This window comes from Colias philodice, chromosome 5 (genome assembly GCF_061535455.1).
Source record: "Colias philodice isolate Cphi_HAF_F1 chromosome 5, ilColPhil1 Martin Lab GWU primary, whole genome shotgun sequence".
NCBI lineage: Eukaryota > Metazoa > Arthropoda > Insecta > Lepidoptera > Pieridae > Colias > Colias philodice.
In genome coordinates, this window is record NC_143090.1 from 5,427,611 (window position 1) to 5,450,385 (window position 22,775).

The window sequence follows — 22,775 nt, forward strand, 5'->3', positions numbered from 1 at the left end:
ATGCTGCATTCAGTTATACTTCACAATTTAAAAAAGTGAAAAAACTGAGACTACTAGAACCACTTTAATTTAGATGGGGAAAATGCGTTACATACTGCACGGACGCATTTACCCAATGACTAATCCAGATGTTGTCAACATTTTCTTAAGATGGGCTTCCACATTGGAATAATACTAATTATTATATTAAAATTGCAACATTTATTTAAAGGTAGGTATATTTGTTACAAATATTTAAGCATACAATGGTAACACATAAAGTATTTTTCAATTGCGAATAAACAAAGCATATTAAATGGGAATGAGTTCAAGTCTTTCTTTTTGAGCAAGAGCTTATACAACAATCAAATTACTTGATCTTGTAATCCAGATAAGTAACAAAGGATCCAAATAATAAGTAAAATTAACAAAAACTTTGCATGAGCCATTAATGTTATCTAAATATCACATATTCAACATTCAATTACAGAAAAATTACAATAAAGGAGGTATTAGGAGGTATTCAATTACAGAAAACCTGCGAACCAATCGTAACCTGGTGTATCATCTTTAAAATCTGTTTTAATTTTATTACGTTTGATAAACGTAGTTACTATTATACTTGTTTCTTTTGAAGATAGTCCGAAACCATACTTTTCCATCGTTCGAAGTCCATTAGCCAGTCTTTTTTCATTTATTGCATCGATCCTGGTTGGTCTACCTTTTGTTTCTTTCACAATGCCTCTTCTAAGTTTGACGCGGTCTACAATGGTCATTCGTGGTATTGCATATTTTTTTGATGCTTGGTAAGCATTCAGAGTCCCATTTTTAACTTCATTAACAGCCTTTTTTAGAGTTTCTAAAGAGTAAGTGGGATTCTTTTTTTTATGTATTTGCGCGGCATGTTGACAAACTCATGAATACCTGAAACGAAACGACTAAATTAATACCTGCATAACTTGTAAGTTGGCCAGTAGTTAAAAATACACCAGAATGTCAGAATCACCTACACATCATAGCCACGTATATAAATATTTATTATAAATGTATGAATCTTTTTTCAGAAAAAAATGCTGTAGTAAATATGAGTGATAGAGCTTTATGCAGTACTAGCTGACCCAGGCAACCGTTGTCCTGCTACGTTGTGTTCATCCTACTAATATGTGAGATGTCTGTGTGTTTCACTAAATAAATATTTTTTCTTCTTCTTCTTCTAATATTATTAACTCGAAAGTTTTTGCATTTCTGATTTATAAGCTATATTATTTGTAAAGATTCATTAAAATCTATTCAGTAGTTTTTACGTGAGGAGTAACAAACATACATCCATACTCATAAACTTTCGCGTTTATATTAGTAGAATTTTGATGGTTTACTTGGTGCGCCCAGTAAAAAATTGTTTTACTGACTTTTCAAATGATTCGAAAAATAAAAAGGAACATTAAAATTATTGAGTGTTCATAACAAGCGTTATAGAAAGAAAAAATAACTAGAAATGTACTCATTCATACAAAGGTTGACTACCCCTGGCATCGGGGTAAATGCTTCACACAGACGCAATTACCCAAAATAAACAGACGCATTTATCCTTAAAATCGAACCATTACCTAAAAATTACAATATTCATATTTCAACAATTAAGATGTATGAAATAAAAATAACTACGTGAACAGACGAGCAAACATGTATTGCGTACCTGGATTATAAAATCTTCCTGAAAATCAAACAAAAACCAGGGATTTTTATGGATTATAAGCACTCACCTCTTGCTGCTCCTCTTGCGCACAAACAAGTGTTTTACAAAATGGTCGACATGTCAAACATCTGATGGACAACGCCCTCTGTTTCTTTTTAAAGTTACGAATTTAGTTTAAACTGCTACCTCTAGATGGCGGGAGTAGTAGTGTTTTTATTAGTTTTAGAGAAATGGCAAAAAGCTGCATTTACCCCATAGACGCATTTCCCCCAGTTGACCTTACAAATATCTAGTCAAAATGAACCTTAATCCATAAGAAATTAGTACTATTATAGATTGAACAGCAAACAAGACTTTCTGGAATATTATTGCAATAAACAAACGAATTTCGCTTTAGTGATGCTTGTGGTGCATATCGACAGTATCGATACTTTAGAAAAGACAAACATTATAAATATTAAATTTTATTTTATTTTTCCTTAGCTTTCATTTGTCTAATTTATTTATAGATTTCCCAAAGAGGCTAATTTAAAAGAGAAATGGATAAATGCAACGTGACGAGTTAACTGGATGCCGAACAGTACTAAGCGGTCTAACAAAGGCCACCGATACATCAAACCTACAGCAGTTCCAAGATTTAAAATAATGCATATTTTCTGTTTGTATTTTGTAAATATAGATTTATACTATTCTATTCCGTTTTTTATTTAATAATAATAATATAAAAAGACGTACTTAGTAGTAATAAACATACTCCAAAATGTGACGCATTATACTATACTCATATAAAAGAAAGAAAAAAAAATACACAAAAAATATTTATTTGTGAATTATCGATAACAAGGCTGACATCCCTCAGAGCATAGCATCAGATAAATATCAAGTTAATGTCATTAATGTTGAGTGACACAAATTTCAACCTAATCTCCTTAGATCATTAAGTAATGGATGGAGCACGCTGGCAAATGTTCTAACTAAACTTTCTGCCGATTTTGGTGCGGGGAGGGTAACTCACACTTTGAAACACAATCACACATTCACAAAAATAATTTGTGTCTTTACAAACTCAAACTATTACAAAATTAACAGACTAGCATGTTTTTGCACACATACATCGATTACACAGAAAAATCTCTGTACATATACGTAATAATACAATCGCTCTAAAGGGATGTAACCATATCGATATTACAAAAATAATAATTTTGTTGAAATTAGAAATAACATTAAGACAGTGCGCGCACGAGCAACTTTGTCTCCGCAACTTTTTTGTCTCCGCAACTATTTTGTCTCTCCCACCTATGGGCTAGTATGAAAGTGCGCGCACGTAGCGACGCAACTCCCCATACAAATTGATGGGAGAGACAAAATAGTTGCGGAGACAAAGTTGCTCGTGCGCGCTGGCTCTAATATTATATCTCCGCTCCGCGCGGTTTCACCCCCGTGGCTCCACTCCTGTTGGTCGTAGCGTGATGATATATAGCCTATAACCTTCCTCGATAAATGGGCTATCTAACACCGAAAGAATTTTTCAAATCGGACCAGTAGTTCCCGAGAATAGCGCGTTCAAACAAACAAACAAACAAACTCTTCAGCTTTATAATATTAGTATAGATTACATAATAGAAAGGTTACAAGATTAACATTACAAAAAAACGGCTAAATGCGAGTCGGACTCGCGCACGAAGGGTTCCGTACCATTAAAATGTTCTGCCAGTTAAAAGTAACCGAGCGTAAATTTTAATAAATATATACAAGACTTACAAAATAAACATTATACTCCTTTTTATGCAGTTGTGTAAAATTTTAATATAATAAAGATTAATTCTCATCTCATTTCAAATTATACGTAGAAAAATATTTTTTTATCGACGTTCAACTTAAAAGCAGTCCGTCACTAAGAAAGTCGTAAAAATTTACGACCTTTTAAGCGACGAGTTTTTAAATTCAACTCTATCACTAATTTCATAAAGATTAAATTTGAATTTCTCTTCAAGATAGTCTCGCTACATCACTTTATAGTCTCGTGGGGAGTGCGGTTCAATATCGCGTTCTAAATTCAACTTTATCGCTTAGTTCATAAAGATTAAATTTGTATATTTTCTCTTCAAGATAGTCTCGCTACATCGCTTTATAGTCTCGTGGGGAATGCGGTTCAATATCGCGTTTTAAATTCAACTTTATCTCTTAGTTCATAAAGATTAAATTTGTATATTTTCTTTCCATGATAGTCTCGTGAGGCCGCATCAATGATCAAGTAAACACATGACTCGATTATTTAATTAGAAATGTACGTTAAAAAAATAAAAATATATACTCAAATGAAAGGTTATTCCATCTTTTTTATAATTCGACATGTTTGAATTGCTTCTGCAAGACTTGACAGTGCAAAACGGCATTTTTAGCGGAGCACTCGCAGACGTCCTTTCGATGTTTTACGAATACGCAGAGTGTTCGTAATCGATTACGCAAGTAGTTTTTATGAAAGCATAAGATTTTTCGATTCGAATAATCTTATACCTCGGCAAAAGGGGAAACGCCTGCATGTGTTATCCATTACTTAATGATCTAAGCTAATCTCTATGTGTTGCGTTTCAAATTTATATCTATCGAAAACTAACGCCCTCTGTTGTGGAGTAGCTGAATGTTTTCGAATTTGGAATTTCTGTGCAATGAGAAACAAAACAGCTAATATACCTAGGGATGTTATACTAAAATAAACCGTAACATGGTGCGTTAGGGTACATATTGAAATGCTGAATTTATAACCTAAGTCAGTTTTTACTCAAATTAAGCTGTCCAATCAAAGGCATAGTTTACTTGTAGTGTACTGTAAAACTATCGGTTTAAATGTGTGGGTTTGGCGACACTGGTTTTCATACTAATTAGACATTACAGCACTTCTATATGTTTTTACTGTTCTGTGGGCCTGTCCATAGAAATCTAAATAACAAGACACTAGAAGTCGCCAATCAGGTGACTACCAAGCCACCAGTGCGTTCGTCGCTCTTCAGTTGCTCTCGAGACGTGCGTGTGTAAACATAGTGTGTTTCGTCATTTCCCATTGCGTAAATTCATCCTGCACTAATAAGGAATAACATTTAATCGGTAATTATTTTTTTTAGAAATAATCCCTTTTAATTAATTAGTTAAATTCCTTAAAATTAAAGAATATTTACAATTAATACGAATGTCACCATAGTAATCTAAATAACAGTGAAATATGAATGACACAGTCGACCATTCTTATGCTAGGCGTCCACTAGGCGGATCGGGCCGGGCCGCATCGCAACGCAAAAATACGCCGGCCTATGTTTTGTATGAAACATCGTCCATTAGCGACGGATCGGGTCGGGGCGGGCCGCAACGCTTTGGTGGATATCGCTTCGCAGGCGGATTTCTGCCGGCGGTGCGCTGCGGCCCGGCCCGCCCCAACCCGTCTAGTGGACGCAGGCAGGCGGATGTGAGCGGCGAGCGTCTGTTAGATAAAATCCGCCTAGGCGGTCCGCCGCGCCCCGTACAGGTGGACGCAGGAGCAAACAGCGCGTCCATTAGAGACGGCCCGTTCCGATGCGACCCGCCCCGATCCGTCTCTAATGGACGCCTAGCATTATAATCACGTTCAACACAAATTTCAACCTTATTTGTATTTGTTTAGGTTCAAAGTTATATCTATTGAAAATAAACGCCTTCTGTTGTAGAAAAGCCGAATTTTTTCGAATTTGTATTTTTCTGAGCAAAAAGAAACAAAACATCTCATGTACCTGGGTCCTGGGGATGTTATTCGAAAATAAACTGACCGTGCGTAAGGGTACTTAATAAAATGCTGTATTTATTTTTTAAAGTTAGTTTTCACTAAAATGAAGCTCACCAATAAAAGGCATAGTTTACTTGTGTGTACTGTTTAGCTATCGGTTTAAATGTGTTGATTTTGGCGACATTGGTTTTCATACTAATTATGAAATTATAGCACTTCTATAGCTTTTCTATAGTGTCTTGGTGTCTTGTTATTTAGATTTCTATAGGCCTCTCAAATCTAAACCTGGGTATTTCTTATAAAGAGTAGCAACACTAGATAAAGCGTTATCTCGTACGCATAATCACTAATGTATAGCTGTTTAAATGCAATATATTGGTCACCCTATTTAAAAATTGATAAGAAAATTCATCATCTTTTAATATGATCCTTATTTCTTATGATTAAGAATTTACAATACAAAATCAAAGTTATTTCTCCTAATAATTATTATACAACATTATGGTGGCTGTTTTGACTTCTATTTTTTTTATGTATGACCCTCCGAGGTATGACCTATTGCTATTCTGTCATCAAGTTTATAGATTAAACAAAAACAGATTGCCTGATAGATTTCTGTATAGCCTCTTGTTTAAAGAATGCCTTTTTTGTATTATTATTCAATTTATTGAGTATGTTCTAACTTGTACAATAAGAACAGTTTTAGAAAAAAAATTAAAAAATATTCATCATGATTTGTGAACGCTATTATTTTTATAAAATACACTATTTTGTGGTTAACCACATAGCATTAATGTTGGAATAATTATTATTCTTCATATCTCATGCTCGGAGATGCTTCGAAGCTATGCTTTTGAGAAATGTCTATAATCACACAAGTGATTTCTATATTTTATTTAATATTCTTTTGAGTAATATTTATGCATAACCAGTTAGATTGAGGAATTTAGTTTTATCCAAGTACTTGCTCGCTAATGCTTACCACAAAATAAAGAAGGGAGTAGCAGAAGCATTATTGATATTTAACAAAAAAATTCCATATAAATGTGATCATGAAAGAATTTTTAATAGTTAGAAGTTTTTAGCACATCTACAAATACAATTATTAAGAAGGAAAATATTGTACCTTAAAATCGATAATTGTAATTCATTAAGTTCAAGTCAGAAATATTATTCCTGAAGTTTCAGCAATAAAACATTGTATTTAATAAAAAGATTTTATTATAACTGTAAAAACCTTATACATAAAGTACTGCACTGTATTTCATTAGCACTAAAGACATTCTCATTCCAAATCAGGTAGGTTTTCATCATCAGAATCGCTTTCTAAATTATCAAATGAGATTTTTTCATTTTTATCTCCTGCACCTCCTTGCATTGATCGGATCATATCATCGAAGTTAAAGTTTCCTTCTCCCTCACCTTCAATTTCATCATCTTCGTCTTTCCACTTATTAAAATCTATTTTAAGGTAATGAGGCTTCTTCTTATCTTTAGTTAGAGAAGGCCAAAATGAAGCATCTTTTTTTTCTTTACGAAGAACCATTTCTATACACCGGCCTTTATTAACAAAACCGCTAACCTCTGGTACGACCATATCGTATAATGGTATTGTCACCTCATAATTTTTCTTGTCGGGCGCACTTACACCTTTAAAATAAACTGAATCCTTTTCTATTTTAATAGTCGGGTCTTTGGATTCAACGCTAAATGTGAGAAATACGTCTTCTCGCCGTTGTGCCCACAGGACTTGAGGAGGAACTGGAGTTTCACCGGCCATCTTCAATTGGTTATAATTTGGTATAAAGTTTTGCACTATAGGGCTATAATAATCGATCAAACTATGTAACGCAACGCAAAAATCACAATTTGATTAAAAATTCCATGCACTCTTTACCAAACCACGATTTTTTTTATAGAGGAGGGTTGCCATGTTGATTTTTCATATTACGATACTATTCGAGAATCATAGATTAATAACAAAATAATAAATATGTCGTCACTCGTCACATCAAATTATTACCTACCTAGTTTTATTAATTAAACGTCTAATAATGTGATTATTTTATTTTCAGAAATAGAGTAGTCTCGATTTGGGGGGCGAATTTACGGCGAATTATAGTGCTTGCCACCCATGAATATTAATCTATAAAGAAGTTCGCTTTCAGATTATAGAAAAATACTACACGGTGAAGATCACAGAAGATACTATAATATTTTATGTTAAGATTCTCTACTATAAAATATTACAGTATCTTAAGGTATCCAGTATCAGCGTTCATCATTTTCACAGATCATTTTTCTTTAAAATGATGTCGATAAAAACATTAATTATCCCTGTGAATTATCCGGTATCAGCGTTCTGACCACACCCAAAACCACAGAACATTTACTGTTCTGTGCCCGAAACACTGACACAAAATTTCGGGTCATTTGTAACAGGATGGCGGTTCTACAGGGGTCTTAGTACGCAATGACAAAAAGAATAGGAGATTCTATTTAGCTGGGTTCACACCGGACGATCCATCGCGATCCGATTGCGTATTGCGATTGATATTTCTCGTTTTATTTAAAAAAAAATATTATGGCCATTTTACTTATTAGGTTAAGTACTTTCAATATCAGTTTAAAGTTTTTTTATATCTCTAATAGTTACGGAATAATCGCCTGTGCACACTTAACGATTACACCCTGTATATCATCACGCTGACCAGCAGGAGTGGAGCACTACGGATAAAACCCTTGCGGTTTTACCCGCAGTGCTAGTAAATAATAAAACACATGTAAAGTTTTAATTTATTGTTATAATTTAACATTCTACACAATATATGTTATTTGGCAGGTTTCAAATGGACTCCTTATATAATTGTAAATAAAGATACAAGTTACAACATTCAACTTCTACAGACAAATACTAGTATCTAATCTGAACATTACTCGGATGCAAACTTAATGGCAACTTGAAATATCACACAATCGTCGCCGTACATTCGAGCAACGGTGCAGTTCCGAGCAGTCATTATGATTGCATGGAACTATAGACGTTGGTATTTACTTTAGAATCACAGATATAGGTACATACGAAAAATTCGAAACTTACTATATAGCGATTGTTGTGCAAGTGATGTAATTCAAAATTCTTAAATTTATCGCATTCCATTTATTGAAATTGTATTGCATTTTCTTAAGCAAACCTAAGTTAAGTAATTTCGTAATGTAAAAATCTAGTTTAAACTAATAACAGGCACTGTCGTAATTGTAAACGATTTTTTATTCTCAAGTTCATTCCAAAGAAACAGTAGTTATTATGTCTAAATTGTCCCTTTACAACCCAATACAGGAATAAAACGGTTTTAAACCAGTTTATTTGTTGCGTTTAAATCTTAGATGTCATCAATTGAATGTTTTTTCTATTGAATTATTTGATAGTTATCAAATTGATAACTTAAATATAATATTAAAATTAACAATTAAATTCTAAAAAAATAACATACGCTTTTATACTTATAACAAAATATATGGTACAAGAATAATTAATATTTGTATTCACATTTTTGAGATCATTAAGAAATTATAACAAAAATATATATTTTCCTGATTTACCTATAGGTAACATGATCTATTAAATGCAAATATAACTCACTTAATCGGGAAGAAATTGCAATTGTAATTATCATTGAGTAAATTGAAAGTGCCATTGTAAATCTATTAGACCGGGAGATACTGACACAAAATTTCGAGTCATTTGTAACAGGATGGCGGTTCTACAGGGTTCTTAGTACGCAATGACAAAAAGAAAAATGATGGTGTGAACGCTGGTACCGGCGGCTTAGTCGCGTGGGCGTTAGTCGAACTCGTCGGAAAATAGCGAAAGTCAAACGATTTGTAACAGTATGGCACTTATTTTTCCTGTAAGTTTGAGGATCGACGAATATAAATACAAAATTTCAAAGATCTAGGTGTTGGAAATCTTCACTTATATAAATTAATAATAAATTTATTTTTCAAGTATGACAGCACTTTTTCCCCCTACTAGAAGTATGGCAAATATAATAATGGTCACATTTTATCAAATACTCTCCAAAAAGCCAAATGCAATACTGGTACAAAAAGATAGGCGAAATAAAAAATTTTTGCAGATTTTCGGCGGTATGGCGACCATTTGGAATCGTCCGAAAAGTATGGCATGGCGATTTTCGTAAATGACTGCACGACGATGGTTACCTGTGCAAAAGTTATCTTGGTACAAATGGTTGAATAATTGTTTTTTTTAAATCAACACATTCGCGTCGGTATGGCGGGCTGTAAGTCACACCGGAAAAGTATGGCATGACACTACCGCCTACTTCTTTTTTATGGGCTATCGGTAAATTCTAAAATTTTTGTGTTACAAATCGTTTGACTTTCGCTATTTTTCCGACGAGTTCGACTAACGCCCACGCGACTAACCCACCGGTACCAGCGTTCACACCATCATTTTTCTTTTTGTCATTGCGTACTAAGACCCCTGTAGAACCGCCATCCTGTTACAAATGACTCGAAATTTTGTGTCAGTATCTCCCGGTCTATATCTTATAAGTGCTACAAGGCAAATCTAGCCGCTACATTTGTAAAACTGGAAAGTTAAGATTAAATTTACACTATAATAAAGCATTATATAACTTCTGGTTGGAAGACAATAGTTTCTTGAACAAATGTATCATTTGGCTGCCAGCAACTTTGCGAGCATGTAAAGACGAGAACAGATAGGAAATGCAGATGAGATAGAGATACATTTCCGGGAAGTATTTGTAAGTTTTCTGCAAATGTTGGAACAAGTTGTAGTTCACAAATGAGCCTTGAACCACATCTCATGCAGACTGTTGGTGCTCGACATCCCGGACCTTCGATAAGGGGCAATGGCGCCCCGAGTAATGGTGGCTCATCACGACTGTACCTGTTTGTTGTAAAACATTGTGTTATTTAATAATCTATACTAATATTATAAAGCTGAAGAGTTTGTTTGTTTGAACGCGCTAATCTCGGGAACTACTGGTCCGATTTCAAAAATTCTTTCGGTGTTAGATAGCCCATTTATCGAGGAAGGTTAAAGGTTATATATCATCACGCTACGACCAACAGGAGTGGAGCCACGGGGGTGAAACCGCGCGGAGCAGCTAGTTTAATTATAAAGAAAATGTTGAATCTTTTTGTTTGTTCGTTATGCAAAAGCCAATAATTACGTAACGAATTTTGAAACACCACAACATTCTTGAGCAGCATTTAAGGTTTTTTTTAACTCTGGTTTCATTGAACAAGAATAAGATAGCAAGTAATTTATATAAATAAAATTTAATCACACTGAAAGTAAGAACAAAAATATTTATACCTAAGAATTTGTCCAGGATTATTCTGTAGGCGAGTAAGAAAGGCGTGAAACAATTTATCTCCATGTAAAGGTGTAGCCTCCTCGTATGGTTCGTCTTCGCCACCACCTCCTAATCTATCTGCATTTATATTTGCTTCAATTTCTAAAAATTTAAAACATAATGTTAAATGTTAATTAACTTATTAAGATAAAATAATAAGTTGGAATATTGGGATATTGGATATTCATTTTTTTACTATAAAATATTTCACATACCACTTTCTTTTGTATATTTATTCAAAAGATCATTAACTTTTTCATCATTGCATGCAGATTTCTTCCATTCCTCCTCAACATAAATGTATCTGGGCAAGAATTGTAATGGACTCAACATAAGACGATTTCGCAGATCTGCAGGGAGCTCAGCTGTCTGAAATAGTTAAAAAAGAATTAGTCAATAAAGATTTCGAAGGATTAATCTAATATCCTATTAAATAGTCCTATCAGTATTATATTACTTCCTAGATCTAACACATGGAACAGAATATATTATGTAGTTAACTTTTTAACATAACAGTGGTTTAAATCTATACTAATATTATAAAGCTGAAGAGTTTGTTTGTTTGAAAGCACTAATCTCAGGAACTACTGGTCCGAGGAAGGCCTATAGGCTCTATATCATCACGCTAAGACCAACAGGAGCAGAGCAATGCTGGTGAAACCGCGCGGAACAGCTAGTAAGTGATAAAATTTTGTATTTATGAAAATACTAGCTTTCCACCCGCGGCATCGCCCGCACAGTCAAAGAAAAACCCGCATAGTTCCCGTTCCCGTGGGATTTCCGGTATAAAACCTATCCTATGTTCTTTCTCGGATATCAAAATATCTCTATACCAAATTTCATGCAAATTGGTTCAGTAGTTAAGGCGTGATTGAGTAACAGACAGACAGACAGAGTTACTTTCGCATTTATAATATTAGTATGGATAATAAAATTACCTGATGAAGCAGAGCCTCTACATTACTAGTAGGGGCTGTGGGAGTCTCCACAGTAACCAGTCCTGGTTCATCCCCACCTTCAAGTTCAGCTGCTGGCATTGGGACACCAATATCGCCAACAGCACCTGGAAAATAAGGAATATTAAAGTGAAACTTTTATTACATCGTCTCAAACTTTTTGGTCTGTGTAGCGCATGTCGCGTGACGGTCGGCTGCCGAGTAGGTATAAAGCAGTGTTCGGAACCGTACGATAATTTTGTGCCTAAGTTTCACTTTTACCGTGGTTTCATAAAACCACACAACATTTTTTTCAAACTGTCTCTTATTAATTATTCGAAACAACAAGCAAACAATATTTTGAACAGCCTTGATCATAAGGTCTCATGATCTTTGTTAAAACATTACAAGTTACAAGTACAAGAAGTCAGAAAGATCAAAAATTGGGAGTTGGGATGAAAATCCTGAGTTGATTATGAATCTAAACTAGAAGTCAATATTTTTTTAGCTTATAATAAGATGATTTAAAAGCACTTTCAAAATAGTTTTATAAAATAAATAACCTTGCATTGGAGACATGTTAGCATTGTGGGCATCTATAACTTGCATGTGTCCCAAAGCTTGTTCAACTGCTTCTATATCATAAGAATTGCTTTCGTCATCATCAGAGTTCCTGTAAACCAATTATTGATTAATGTTTTGTATTAGTGTTTTTAATTATTATAATATTCTGCTAGTTAAGTCTTAATTATATTGTTAATTATATTACCTCTGTATATTAGGATTAACAGCATTATCAACACTCATTAAATTTCCATTTGCAGAATCTCCATTGTCATTTTCATCCCAATCATCAGATCCTGTACACCAGCTTAAATTGGTGTCTGCACTGGGCATGGCAACAACAGCGCTACTTTTAGAGGGATCATCTTTTATTTGGCACCTAATACATGCCCAACTGAAAACATTATAATTTAGTTTAATGTTGAGATCTTATTAGGGAAAAGCTAATCCTAAGTAGGAAAAAATGTTGTGTGGTTTTATGAAACCACGGTAAAAGTGAAACTGTTCGAACGGTTCCGAACACTGCTTTGTAGGTATACCTACTCGGCAGCCGCGATACACGCGACATGCGCTACACAGACCAAAAAGTTTGAGACGATGTAATAAAAGTTTCACTTTAATAAAAGATTGCCTTTATTTCCTTCCTTCATTTTTAAGAAAACTATTGCAATGTCCTTTTCAATTGCAATGTTTATGGACAGTAAAAAGCACCTATCATCCCCTGGTCTGTAGCAAGAACAATTTTAAATGTAAAAAATGTTTTAGTTTATACAGAAAAAATTACTTTCAGTATAGGCTTAATACATTTTCCTGTGGCAGGTTACTTGCTTCGATTTTTAAACAATATTGTCTAATTGTGGTGGCCCACAAATGTCAGCAGGTATCTTTTAATGTAATTAAAATTGTTTAAATGCTTATTTAAAATTAAAAACACAGAAAATAAACATCACCTTTCTGACTGGTTCCAGCAATTAGTATTTATACAAGCAAAAATGTATAGTGTTCGATGATACACAGAATTTTCGAGTGGAGCATAACATTGCACTATTAGCAATCTATGCAAGCTGCATATTGGACATTTGGATGGATATTGCAGGTTCTCTATTGGAGGCCAATCCTAAAAATAAAAGTGTCAAATAATGAATAAAGATTTATATCTAAATATAAAATTAAATCATTGAATGATCAAATTACTTAAATACTTCGACCAAAATGTACCAATTTAATCGAATCTAAACACAAAAACAAAGTTTAAATTTCAGTCTCATTTATATGACTACATGCTTATTTTAATTAAATTTTGTATAAATATTACAAAAAAAAATAGTGGTACAGAGATGTAAGTATTTCGGATAAGTTTGGTAAGACTAATTTAAAAAATCGATTAACTAGGCAACAATGCGGTACTTACAGGTAATCCGCCGATTTTATTGACTGTAAAATTTAGAAGCGTTCGATTTTTATCACTAATTATTTCTTCCTCATATCCTAAGTAAACTTTTCCTTGCTTTTTTGCCATTTTAATTCATAAAATAAAATAAATGTGGAAAATCAATAAATAAATAACCCTTCCATTTGGAATTGAGAATATTATGTATTTTATATTTCTGACAGTGACATCTGTCAGACGATTCATTTGACATCCACTTGAAGATGAAGACATTAAAATAAATATGCATTGCATGTGGAACTGCAGCTTTTTTTGATAAGATGAGTATTTTATTAAATAAATATGAAAATGAACTAATTATCTTTGAGCATATAATTAATCACAATAAAAATTGTTAAAGATTTTTTTGTCTGCCTCTGTCTAGCTAACTTTATATAAACCTACTAGTCTATACTCAAAGACAATTCAGCCCACTGCTGGGAAAAGCCATGTCCGGTTTGGCGGATATTGCTAAATTACAGAAAAGTAAAAATTAACATTACTTTATGGTATTCATACATAAACATTATTTATTAGAGTCCATTGCCGATTGGTGAAAATGAAATAAAAAACTAACACAACTTTAACACAACTAATTTTAAATGTTTGTCCGTCACACTCACTCTATTAAAATCAGGGATACATAATTTCAATACTCTTAGTTCTTGAGTGTTTAAAGAAATACTTTTCACAGTTTCAAGTAGCTTACCACTTACCTACCAAGTACGTTAAAGTAGAGCTGAAAAAAAAGTCGGTGCTGAAAATTTTGGGCTTATCGCGAACAGACAGACAGACTGCCAGATAGGTGTTGGATAATTTTGATATATAATATGTACCTAAAGATGTACCTAGGCTATGGAGGGTAGAAGGAAGGAGGACCATCCAAGAAGCTTATATCTAATACACTGGAGATTGCACTATGACCATTAACTTGTCACAAGAAAATATAACCTTGAATGACGTCAGTGTTGTTTTTTGTCTCTTTCTGTAGGTGACCACACTGGTTTGTATATTCAGGATTTTTCGAAATAAAAAAAACTAAAAATCATGGTCTATAAATATATACATATATATATAGACATATATTTTTAACAGTATTTATAATTATAATATCACTGGTCAACTTACATGAATAATTATCATCTTTATAGGTACATACTACATACCATTTTAATTGGTAGAGAATGATAGTTTTAAATAACGCTTGATAACTTTTGATCTCATACTACGATTTTTTAATTAAAATGAGTGCTACATACATTAAAACATCGTTTTGGTTACTCAAGCTTCAGTCTAAAACTTTTCAATATTCCAAAGGGAGAGTTGCATCGCTAGTGTTGATGTGTGGTAACGATATTACAGTTCTCAGAAATTCGTATGTCTTTCAGGAGCTGTATTTACGGTTACTAATGGTTTCATGGTGGTTAATTATAATATAATTAAAATTACTTTATCCACAGTTGAGACGCAGTAACAAAAATGTGGTAAATAAAAAGGTATAGCACTTTTCAAAAGGTATTTTTTTTCTGGACCGTAATCCTCAGGCTTAAAATGCAAACTGCATATTCTGGCATGTTGATAAATTTTACCCTTGATAGGCACTATGGACAGCCATTTATTTCTTTTTATTTCATTTTTGGAAAGCTGAAATAAGTAAAACAAAAAAAATTTGGTAAGTTAAAAGAACTATTAATTTCTATGTTAAAGAAGAACAAACATAAAACCACATGTGAGTGCAATATCGATGTCGTGCGTTGTTTCATTACTAGTATAAAAATCTTTGAAATGGTGTTCTAAATGTTCATCATAATTTTGTTAACTATTACAATATTTTCTCTTCGCTATCCGTAAAAACTCGTCATCATGGTTACCTTACTTGTTAAATTGGTTTATTGAAAAATGATGAAATTATTAGGAAAAGAAGATAGATAGTAGATATTTAGCATGATTGATTACTAAAATGATGATAAAATTGACGATTTTTGCCATGAAAATGATTCTAAACAGGTAAATGCATGAGTATTGAGGAATATTGTAAATAGCGTAAATATACACTTGCCTGTGAAATTTTATGCCAGAATTTGGTGTCCAAAAACTTCTGCAATTTTTCACAATGCAATACATTATTTATATTCGGAAAATATTTATTAAATACGCAACAATATTAACTTAAATATTCGAAGCGACGCAATTTTTTTGACACTTATGCCATATTGTCAAAGTGAGAGTTGCTACAATTTTATTATGGTAACTACCCATAATCAGGGAGTATCGCTTTTTAATAATTGGTTCAGATACTTATTTTATTTAGCATAAATAATAATTGTCTCATCCAACAATGCTTCTGAATGACGTTGTTGGCAATTTATCAACAAACTCATGTACAAAAACTAACCTTTTGCACAGAATATTACAGCATACATAGTAGCCTTGGGAAAACTTCGTATTAACAGTGGCAATACCAAGTTAGGTGTGAAAGTGATAGAACACAACAATTTTCTTGTTACACGTCAAATGTTCATACCGAAATCTCCAGTGTATAAGATATAAGCTTAGATTACAAAATAAAATACAGATAGAGCATGTCAATCATTCATCGCCCTTGTCAAAGAAAATACGAAATCAAAAACGAATACGTTCCTCCGCTAGTGCTATAGCGATTCTAGTGTCATGCAATACGTCAAAAGGGGTTTGATATTTTAGTAAAAAAATGCTGTCTTGTGATATTAAAACGCTGTAAAACTTGTTCCCGAAAACAAACAAAAAGATAAAACATCGTTTTACAGATTTTCTGTAGATTATTTGGCTTATTTAATTTTGTATACAAATAATAATTTTACAAATACGAAGGAATTCAAAACTTCAACGTATGCTGCCAGTATTTTGAAAATGAATTTGCCATTTTTAGGGGTAAAATGGTTAAAAGATATTCGGGGTAGTGCTGTTGGATTTTTCGATCGTGAATGTGATTATTTGTTATGTGCAATAAAAGTTCATGGTCATTATTAGATTATTTTAAAAAGCATTATACATTTTTTTGTTACTTTTATAAAAAGCGTCGTTTTCGCTTGCGATTTAATTCATGTGAACACATGATGGATATGATGAAAATAAAATGTCCCGCATTCTCGACTAAAACCTACCGCTATTCGCATTCATATGTTTTGAAAAATAAAAACTTTTTTTAATGTAATTTATTTAATAAATTTAATGTAATTTACTTATTTAATAAAAATTGAATAAAATTATTTTGTCCATGTATAACTTTAGTAGATACTAGATAGGTGATAAAATAATTTTTACAATATTATAAAATTATATCAAAAACCCGAATTTATATTAAAATAAAAATTAAAACATGACTGCTAATAATTTATGTAGCCTACGTCACTACCACGGTACCACCACAGCTACCTTCATAATTCAGATGATTGCAATGACACCTCATAAGTCACAACTCAAAATCGATCCAACAGTTTATACTGCAGGGCGTGTCAAAGAAATATTATACATACATACCTACACTCGAAAAACATAACCCTCTTTCTTCCGTAGTCGGGGAAAATTTTGGGAAAATTTTCAATATCTGGTAACATAACACCCACACAGAAGCACCGTGTACGTACAGTGCAACGGCGAAATGACAGCACACATAGCTTTATGGAAATGACGATAAATTATTCGGTTTAGTTCGGCAACGCTCCATCTGTCTTTTATTTTGTAATCTAAGGATATAAGCTTCTTGGGACCATCTTGTATGGGAGACAAGTTGAAAAAGTGTCCAGCTGTAAACAGCAAACTATAGTTAACCCCGCTAGCGTAGCAAGAAATGGATATGAAATTAGCAGTTGTAGACTTTTATAAACTTTTTAGATATATTTTATTATAATTATTTATTTATTGTTATAAATCCAGAGAAAAAAATATTTAAGTCTTTCTTTCCTTTTTTATTTAGTATCCTACTCTATTAATTTATGGCGCTATTTTTTAAATCTTTCCACTGGGCCGGGTGGCGCCATAGTAGCAACTATGGCGCCACCCTAATTTGCTGCCTTTCAGCGGACACTTTTTAATACACTGAGTTGGTCCTCCTTACTTCTACGGTCTACCCTCCATATATAACCTAGGCCCTAGTAGATAATTCTACACTTACAAACAAAAATGGGAATGACAAGATACTCGCAAATATTTTCAATTTCATTTCAAAAAATTAAACGATTTCTACTTATATTTAGATAATAGGCTTAGATAATAGGTCTAGGTCAAGCTAAATCGTATTAAGAAATTAAATTATGAGTTGCGAAAACTTTCCAATTTCAGTCAACAATAAATTTTAGGACGTAACGCAACATGACATCCTTTTTTGGGTATCAGCGATGGTCTCAAATCTTTTCTTAGAGCTTTACATAATAAAAGACTTGTTTAATCATCTTTATCCTAATTTGTAACTTTATTATTAAAAGTAGACACATTTAGTTGAAACGCCAAACAGCTGATAATATGCTGCTGAGCTTGAAATATTTCTTATTAGGTCTCTAATCTCTATTTAATTTTTTATTTATGTTTTAGGTACCTAATCTGGCAATAATGATGAATTGTTCAAAGGCTATAATATTGTACTAGCTTTCCACCCGCGACTTCGCCCGCTTTGTCTAAAACCTAATAAATTATATACTAAAACCTTCCTCGAGAACCATTAGCATCAAAATCCGTTGCGTAGTTTTAAAGATTTAAAAATACATAGGTGCATAGGGACAGAGAAAGCGACTTTGTTTTATACTATGTAGTGAGTATAGTGATGCTAATCTATATACTTATATCATAATATGTATTAAGCTGAAGAGTCTGTTTCATTGTTTGTTCGGTTGAACACGATACGACAAATAGGAGCGGATGTTGTTAAAATGGGAAATATTTTATTTTCCTTCCGATATAACTTCCGTTTCCTGCGCTACGTAAACCATTAGTAAGTGCCTACCTGCTACACCCATAAACTTATAGTTTTTTCGCCCTTTAATATTATACTGTGAAACTGCAGGGCATAACTTGGGGCTATATTATATACTCACTAAAATTGTGAGTCGGTTAGTTACATTTCCCGTTAGTTTTTAAAAATTCAAATAAAAAAAAGAATATATGTATTTTGCTCTATTGCCCCATCCGACAACCTGATTTTAGAAAGGAGCAATTCTGCAAGCTACGGAATTGTAGGTATGCCAAAAATCTGAAATATGAGTTCAAAGCTTTTAGCGTGAAATCATAAAACAGACGGTAAGACAGAATAACTTTCACGATTACATTTATTTTGAATAAAAAATCCATAAATTTTATTTTTAATTAAGAATATGATTTTAGTAGATCCTGCCCACTGTTTTAAATTACCATATCATTAGTAGTTATATTTTTGGGTCAGTTTTGTTAAATTCGGATACTTTTAACTTTTCCTATCGTAAAAGGAGCGGTCGTTGCCCAAGGATTTACGCATTCGTTTTGCGCGTGGGAAACCTCGAGCTTTACTCGGAAGGGTCTTTTAAAATTTTACATTCAGATATCGGTTTGATATCGCAGAGTAATGTTTTGTTAGTTATAAGAAGATAGCAGAAAAAATGAATTCAATACAAATTTGTTTAGTGGAACTCTTATTTGTACGTACCTATATATTTCGATACAGTTTGTTTGAGTGGTATTGTAATTTGTGTTCTATTGAGTTTAAGAAATATAATCAATCTCCAGGTAATATATGTGGCCGATAATGTAAAAGCAATAACAGTGAAACCATGTCCGACCAACAAGATAGCTCCACATCGGCGGACATCACGTTATGATCACGCTCGGACATTTGGGCACATTTTTAGTTTATTTGTACCTGATGATGTACAAGGAAATTACCAGGGGAGTCTTCAAGAAGAACCACAAGCAGACGATCCTGAGGATTGTGGCGAAATAGAGGATTATGATGAAAATGATTTGAGCTCAGGTAACATTGAACAGCCATAGATATAATTGTGTCCTTTTAATATTGCAAATTGCAATTCAAGTAAAAACGTATTAAGGTCACATATCACATTGACCTCAATAGTAATAATTATACTGGATACACTTGTACTTGTAGGTCCGCAGGTGACACAATGCCACAATTTAGAAATAGCTTTTATACTGGCCCTATAAATATAAAAAAATAGATCATGTACTTATATACAGGGTGTCCCAAAAAGTAGTGATGAACGAAAGCTGGAAGGTAGAGGACCAAGAGGGCTATCCGAATCACCCCCATGTGTGTTATGCGATTTTTCGTATTTTCGGAGTTATTACATTTTTTTCAATTTTTCATCTATCGCCGAGTACGATGAGATTTTTATTTATGGTGACGTGAATTATTGCGCTAGATGCTTGATTTTTTTTGTGTGCTAAGCTGAAAGATAGGCTAATTCAGTATGGTAACATTTACTATCGTTAGATCTTCGAATGGAATAAAAAAAAAGAATTAAATGCCAAGAAAGATAAAATTACCCAGTATGTTCATAACTTCAAGGGCCCATAAAAAAATAAAATCACATAAAAAAGGTTTTCCATTTGGCTTTTAAAAACTTGCTCTATCGATCAGATAGCTACCCTAAAAATTTCATTTTATTATTCTGAAGGCTTCAATCGAAAAATTGAAATCTAAATGTGGTAAGTGGAAAATTTTTATTAACATGATGATCATTAAAACCAATAAATAGGTGTTAAATTACCAGAATTTTTTTAAAATAGCCCCGCTGTTGCTCAATGCAAGTGCGACATCACCGTAAAAAGTTGTCTTTTTAATGTCTGAATGCTCTTTTATCATTTTTAATGGTTTCTTCTGCAACTATGAATTTCGGGTTATTTCGTCCAAATTGTGGCATTCTCTCAAGTGGCCAAGGTCTTTTTAGTATCCCCATTAAAACAAATCAATGGGGTTTAGGTCGAGGGACCGTGGAGGCCAGGCTTTAAAGCAGGCATCACCGGCGCATGCGCAGGCTGCAACGACCAATCCATCTTTCAGAGTATTTTTGCCCTTTAGCCTGGCCTCCACGATCTCCGGACATAAACCCTACTGAATTTTTTCCGTGGGAATACTACAAAGACGAGAGACTGCCACAATTTGGACGAAATAACCCGGAAATTCATAGTTGCAGAAGAAACCATTTAAAATGATAAAAGAGCATTCAGACATTAAAAAAACAACTTTTTACGGTGATGTCGCACTTGCATTGAGCAACAGCGGGGCTATTTTAAAAAAATTCTGGTAATTTAACACCTATTTATTGGTTTTAATGATCATCATGTTAATAAAAATTTTCCACTTACCACATTTAGATTTCAATTTTTCGATTGAAGCCTTCAGAATAATAAAATGAAATTTTTAGGGTAGCTACCTGATCGATAGAGCAAGTTTTTAAAAGCCAAATGGAAAACCTTTTTTATGTGATTTTATTTTTTTATGGGCCCTTGAAGTTATGAACATACTGGGTAATTTTATCTTTCTTGGCATTTAATTCTTTTTTTTATTCTATTCGAAGATTTAACGATAGTAAATGTTACCATACTGAATTGGCCTATCTTTCAGCTTAGCACACAAAAAAAAATCAAGCATCTAGCGCAATAATTCACGTCACCATAAATAAAAATCTCATCGTACTCGGCGATAGATGAAAAATTGAAAAAAATGTAATAACTCCGAAAATACGAAAAATCGCATAACACACATGGGGGTGATTCGGATAGCACTCTAAGTCCTCTACCTCCCAGCTTCAGTATATCACTACTTTTTGGGACACCCTGTATATAAAATGTAAAAGTCCATGCCTATGAATAACAAGGATTGAATGTTTTAATATTATAGTACCGATTTAGTGATTTTTTTTTTCAGCCTTAATTTATATTAATAAGTGTTGTTTGGAATGGTCAATATAATAAATCCTATTACATATTTTCTTCCTCACTGTTGATAAATAACAATACCACAGGTTTTTTTTCGTTTTTTTTAAATTAACATTACTTAGTGCATTTCTTTCTCACAGTTACGCAGAAAAAACAAGGGCAAGCGAATAGACGTTTTTTCGGTCCGTTTAGTTTTATAAACGGTCATTATAATAGACCCCCAAGGACCACAACAATTCGCGCAGAAAAAAATACTTATAGCCCGACACGTCCTCCCCCTGGAGGTTATTTTGGCACCAATCCGTATAGACCTCAGATGCAGCTAAGCCCATCTGGTTTGTATATTTGAATTTAATATATAAAATTCCCGTGTCACAATGTTACTTACAACAAAACGGCTGAAAATTTTCTACGAATCGGCCAACATCTATTTTTAAATAGTAAGGCGAAACAACGTTTGCAGGGACAGGGACAGACAGGGATAGTAATCATATAAATACATATATATTTTATTTTCGACAATATTCAATAACGTGCTTTATATTTTTCACAACTTTTTCAAGGTTAACACTGATATTACTTTTGGCTTAAATGTTATTTATAGATTTCTAGGTAGTTAATTATAAATAAAATAAAAATATATTATCTACTACGTTTAGTCACATGGTTTAGTTATTGTGTTTAGGTATATTTTTTATGTCTCTGGTTCGCCGCTTTGTTGATACTTTAATTCGAGCAGTAACTTTCTGCTGAAAAGTGATGAGATTCTGAGATAAATTAAGAATCTTCCATATTCATAATGTACCGTTATACGTTGTTTTTAGATTATTTAAAACCTGTCCAAGAGTATACTCAAGAGCCCCAAATGCATTATAGACCCGGATTGGTCGGAGTTCCACTTGGCCATGTAGTGGGAATGCATCAACTGAAACCTACGAGACATTCGTCTTCAACCACAACACAAAATAAAGAGCATCACAAAGTACAAAACTCGCAGATGCACACATCGCATAGGCACCCAAAAGCTCGAAATGTAAACGAAAATGGAATATTACGTTCGTTTATAGATTTGTTGTTTTAATAAAAATGTAATTTAAATCTT

The 22,775-nt window shown here is 33.1% G+C and overlaps 3 protein-coding genes across 3 annotated transcripts; 1 reads left to right on the forward strand and 2 right to left on the reverse strand.

Annotated features, from left to right (window-relative positions):
• Positions 1-6,630: 6,630 nt before the first annotated feature.
• On the reverse strand, positions 6,631-7,381 carry LOC149488432 (prostaglandin E synthase 3-like). Its single transcript, XM_089695567.1, has one exon. It carries the CDS (start codon positions 7,210-7,212, stop codon positions 6,718-6,720), a length of 495 nt encoding a protein of 164 aa, XP_089551693.1. The 5' UTR covers positions 7,213-7,381; the 3' UTR covers positions 6,631-6,717.
• Positions 7,382-10,006: 2,625 nt separating this feature from the next.
• On the reverse strand, positions 10,007-13,928 carry trus (programmed cell death 2 like trus). Its single transcript, XM_089695560.1, has 8 exons — positions 13,751-13,928; positions 13,290-13,456; positions 12,545-12,733; positions 12,339-12,448; positions 11,779-11,903; positions 11,056-11,209; positions 10,801-10,942; positions 10,007-10,368 (listed from the first exon to the last, which is right to left on the reverse strand). Exons 1-8 carry the CDS (start codon positions 13,856-13,858, stop codon positions 10,086-10,088), a joined length of 1,278 nt encoding a protein of 425 aa, XP_089551686.1. The 5' UTR covers positions 13,859-13,928; the 3' UTR covers positions 10,007-10,085.
• Positions 13,929-18,949: 5,021 nt separating this feature from the next.
• Positions 18,950-22,771, forward strand: LOC149488434 (uncharacterized). The gene is made up of 4 exons (XM_089695565.1): positions 18,950-19,413; positions 19,502-19,745; positions 21,814-22,008; positions 22,498-22,771. The coding sequence occupies exons 1-4, from the start codon at positions 19,375-19,377 to the stop codon at positions 22,752-22,754; spliced, it is 735 nt and encodes a 244-aa protein (XP_089551691.1). The 5' UTR covers positions 18,950-19,374; the 3' UTR covers positions 22,755-22,771.
• Positions 22,772-22,775: the final 4 nt, after the last annotated feature.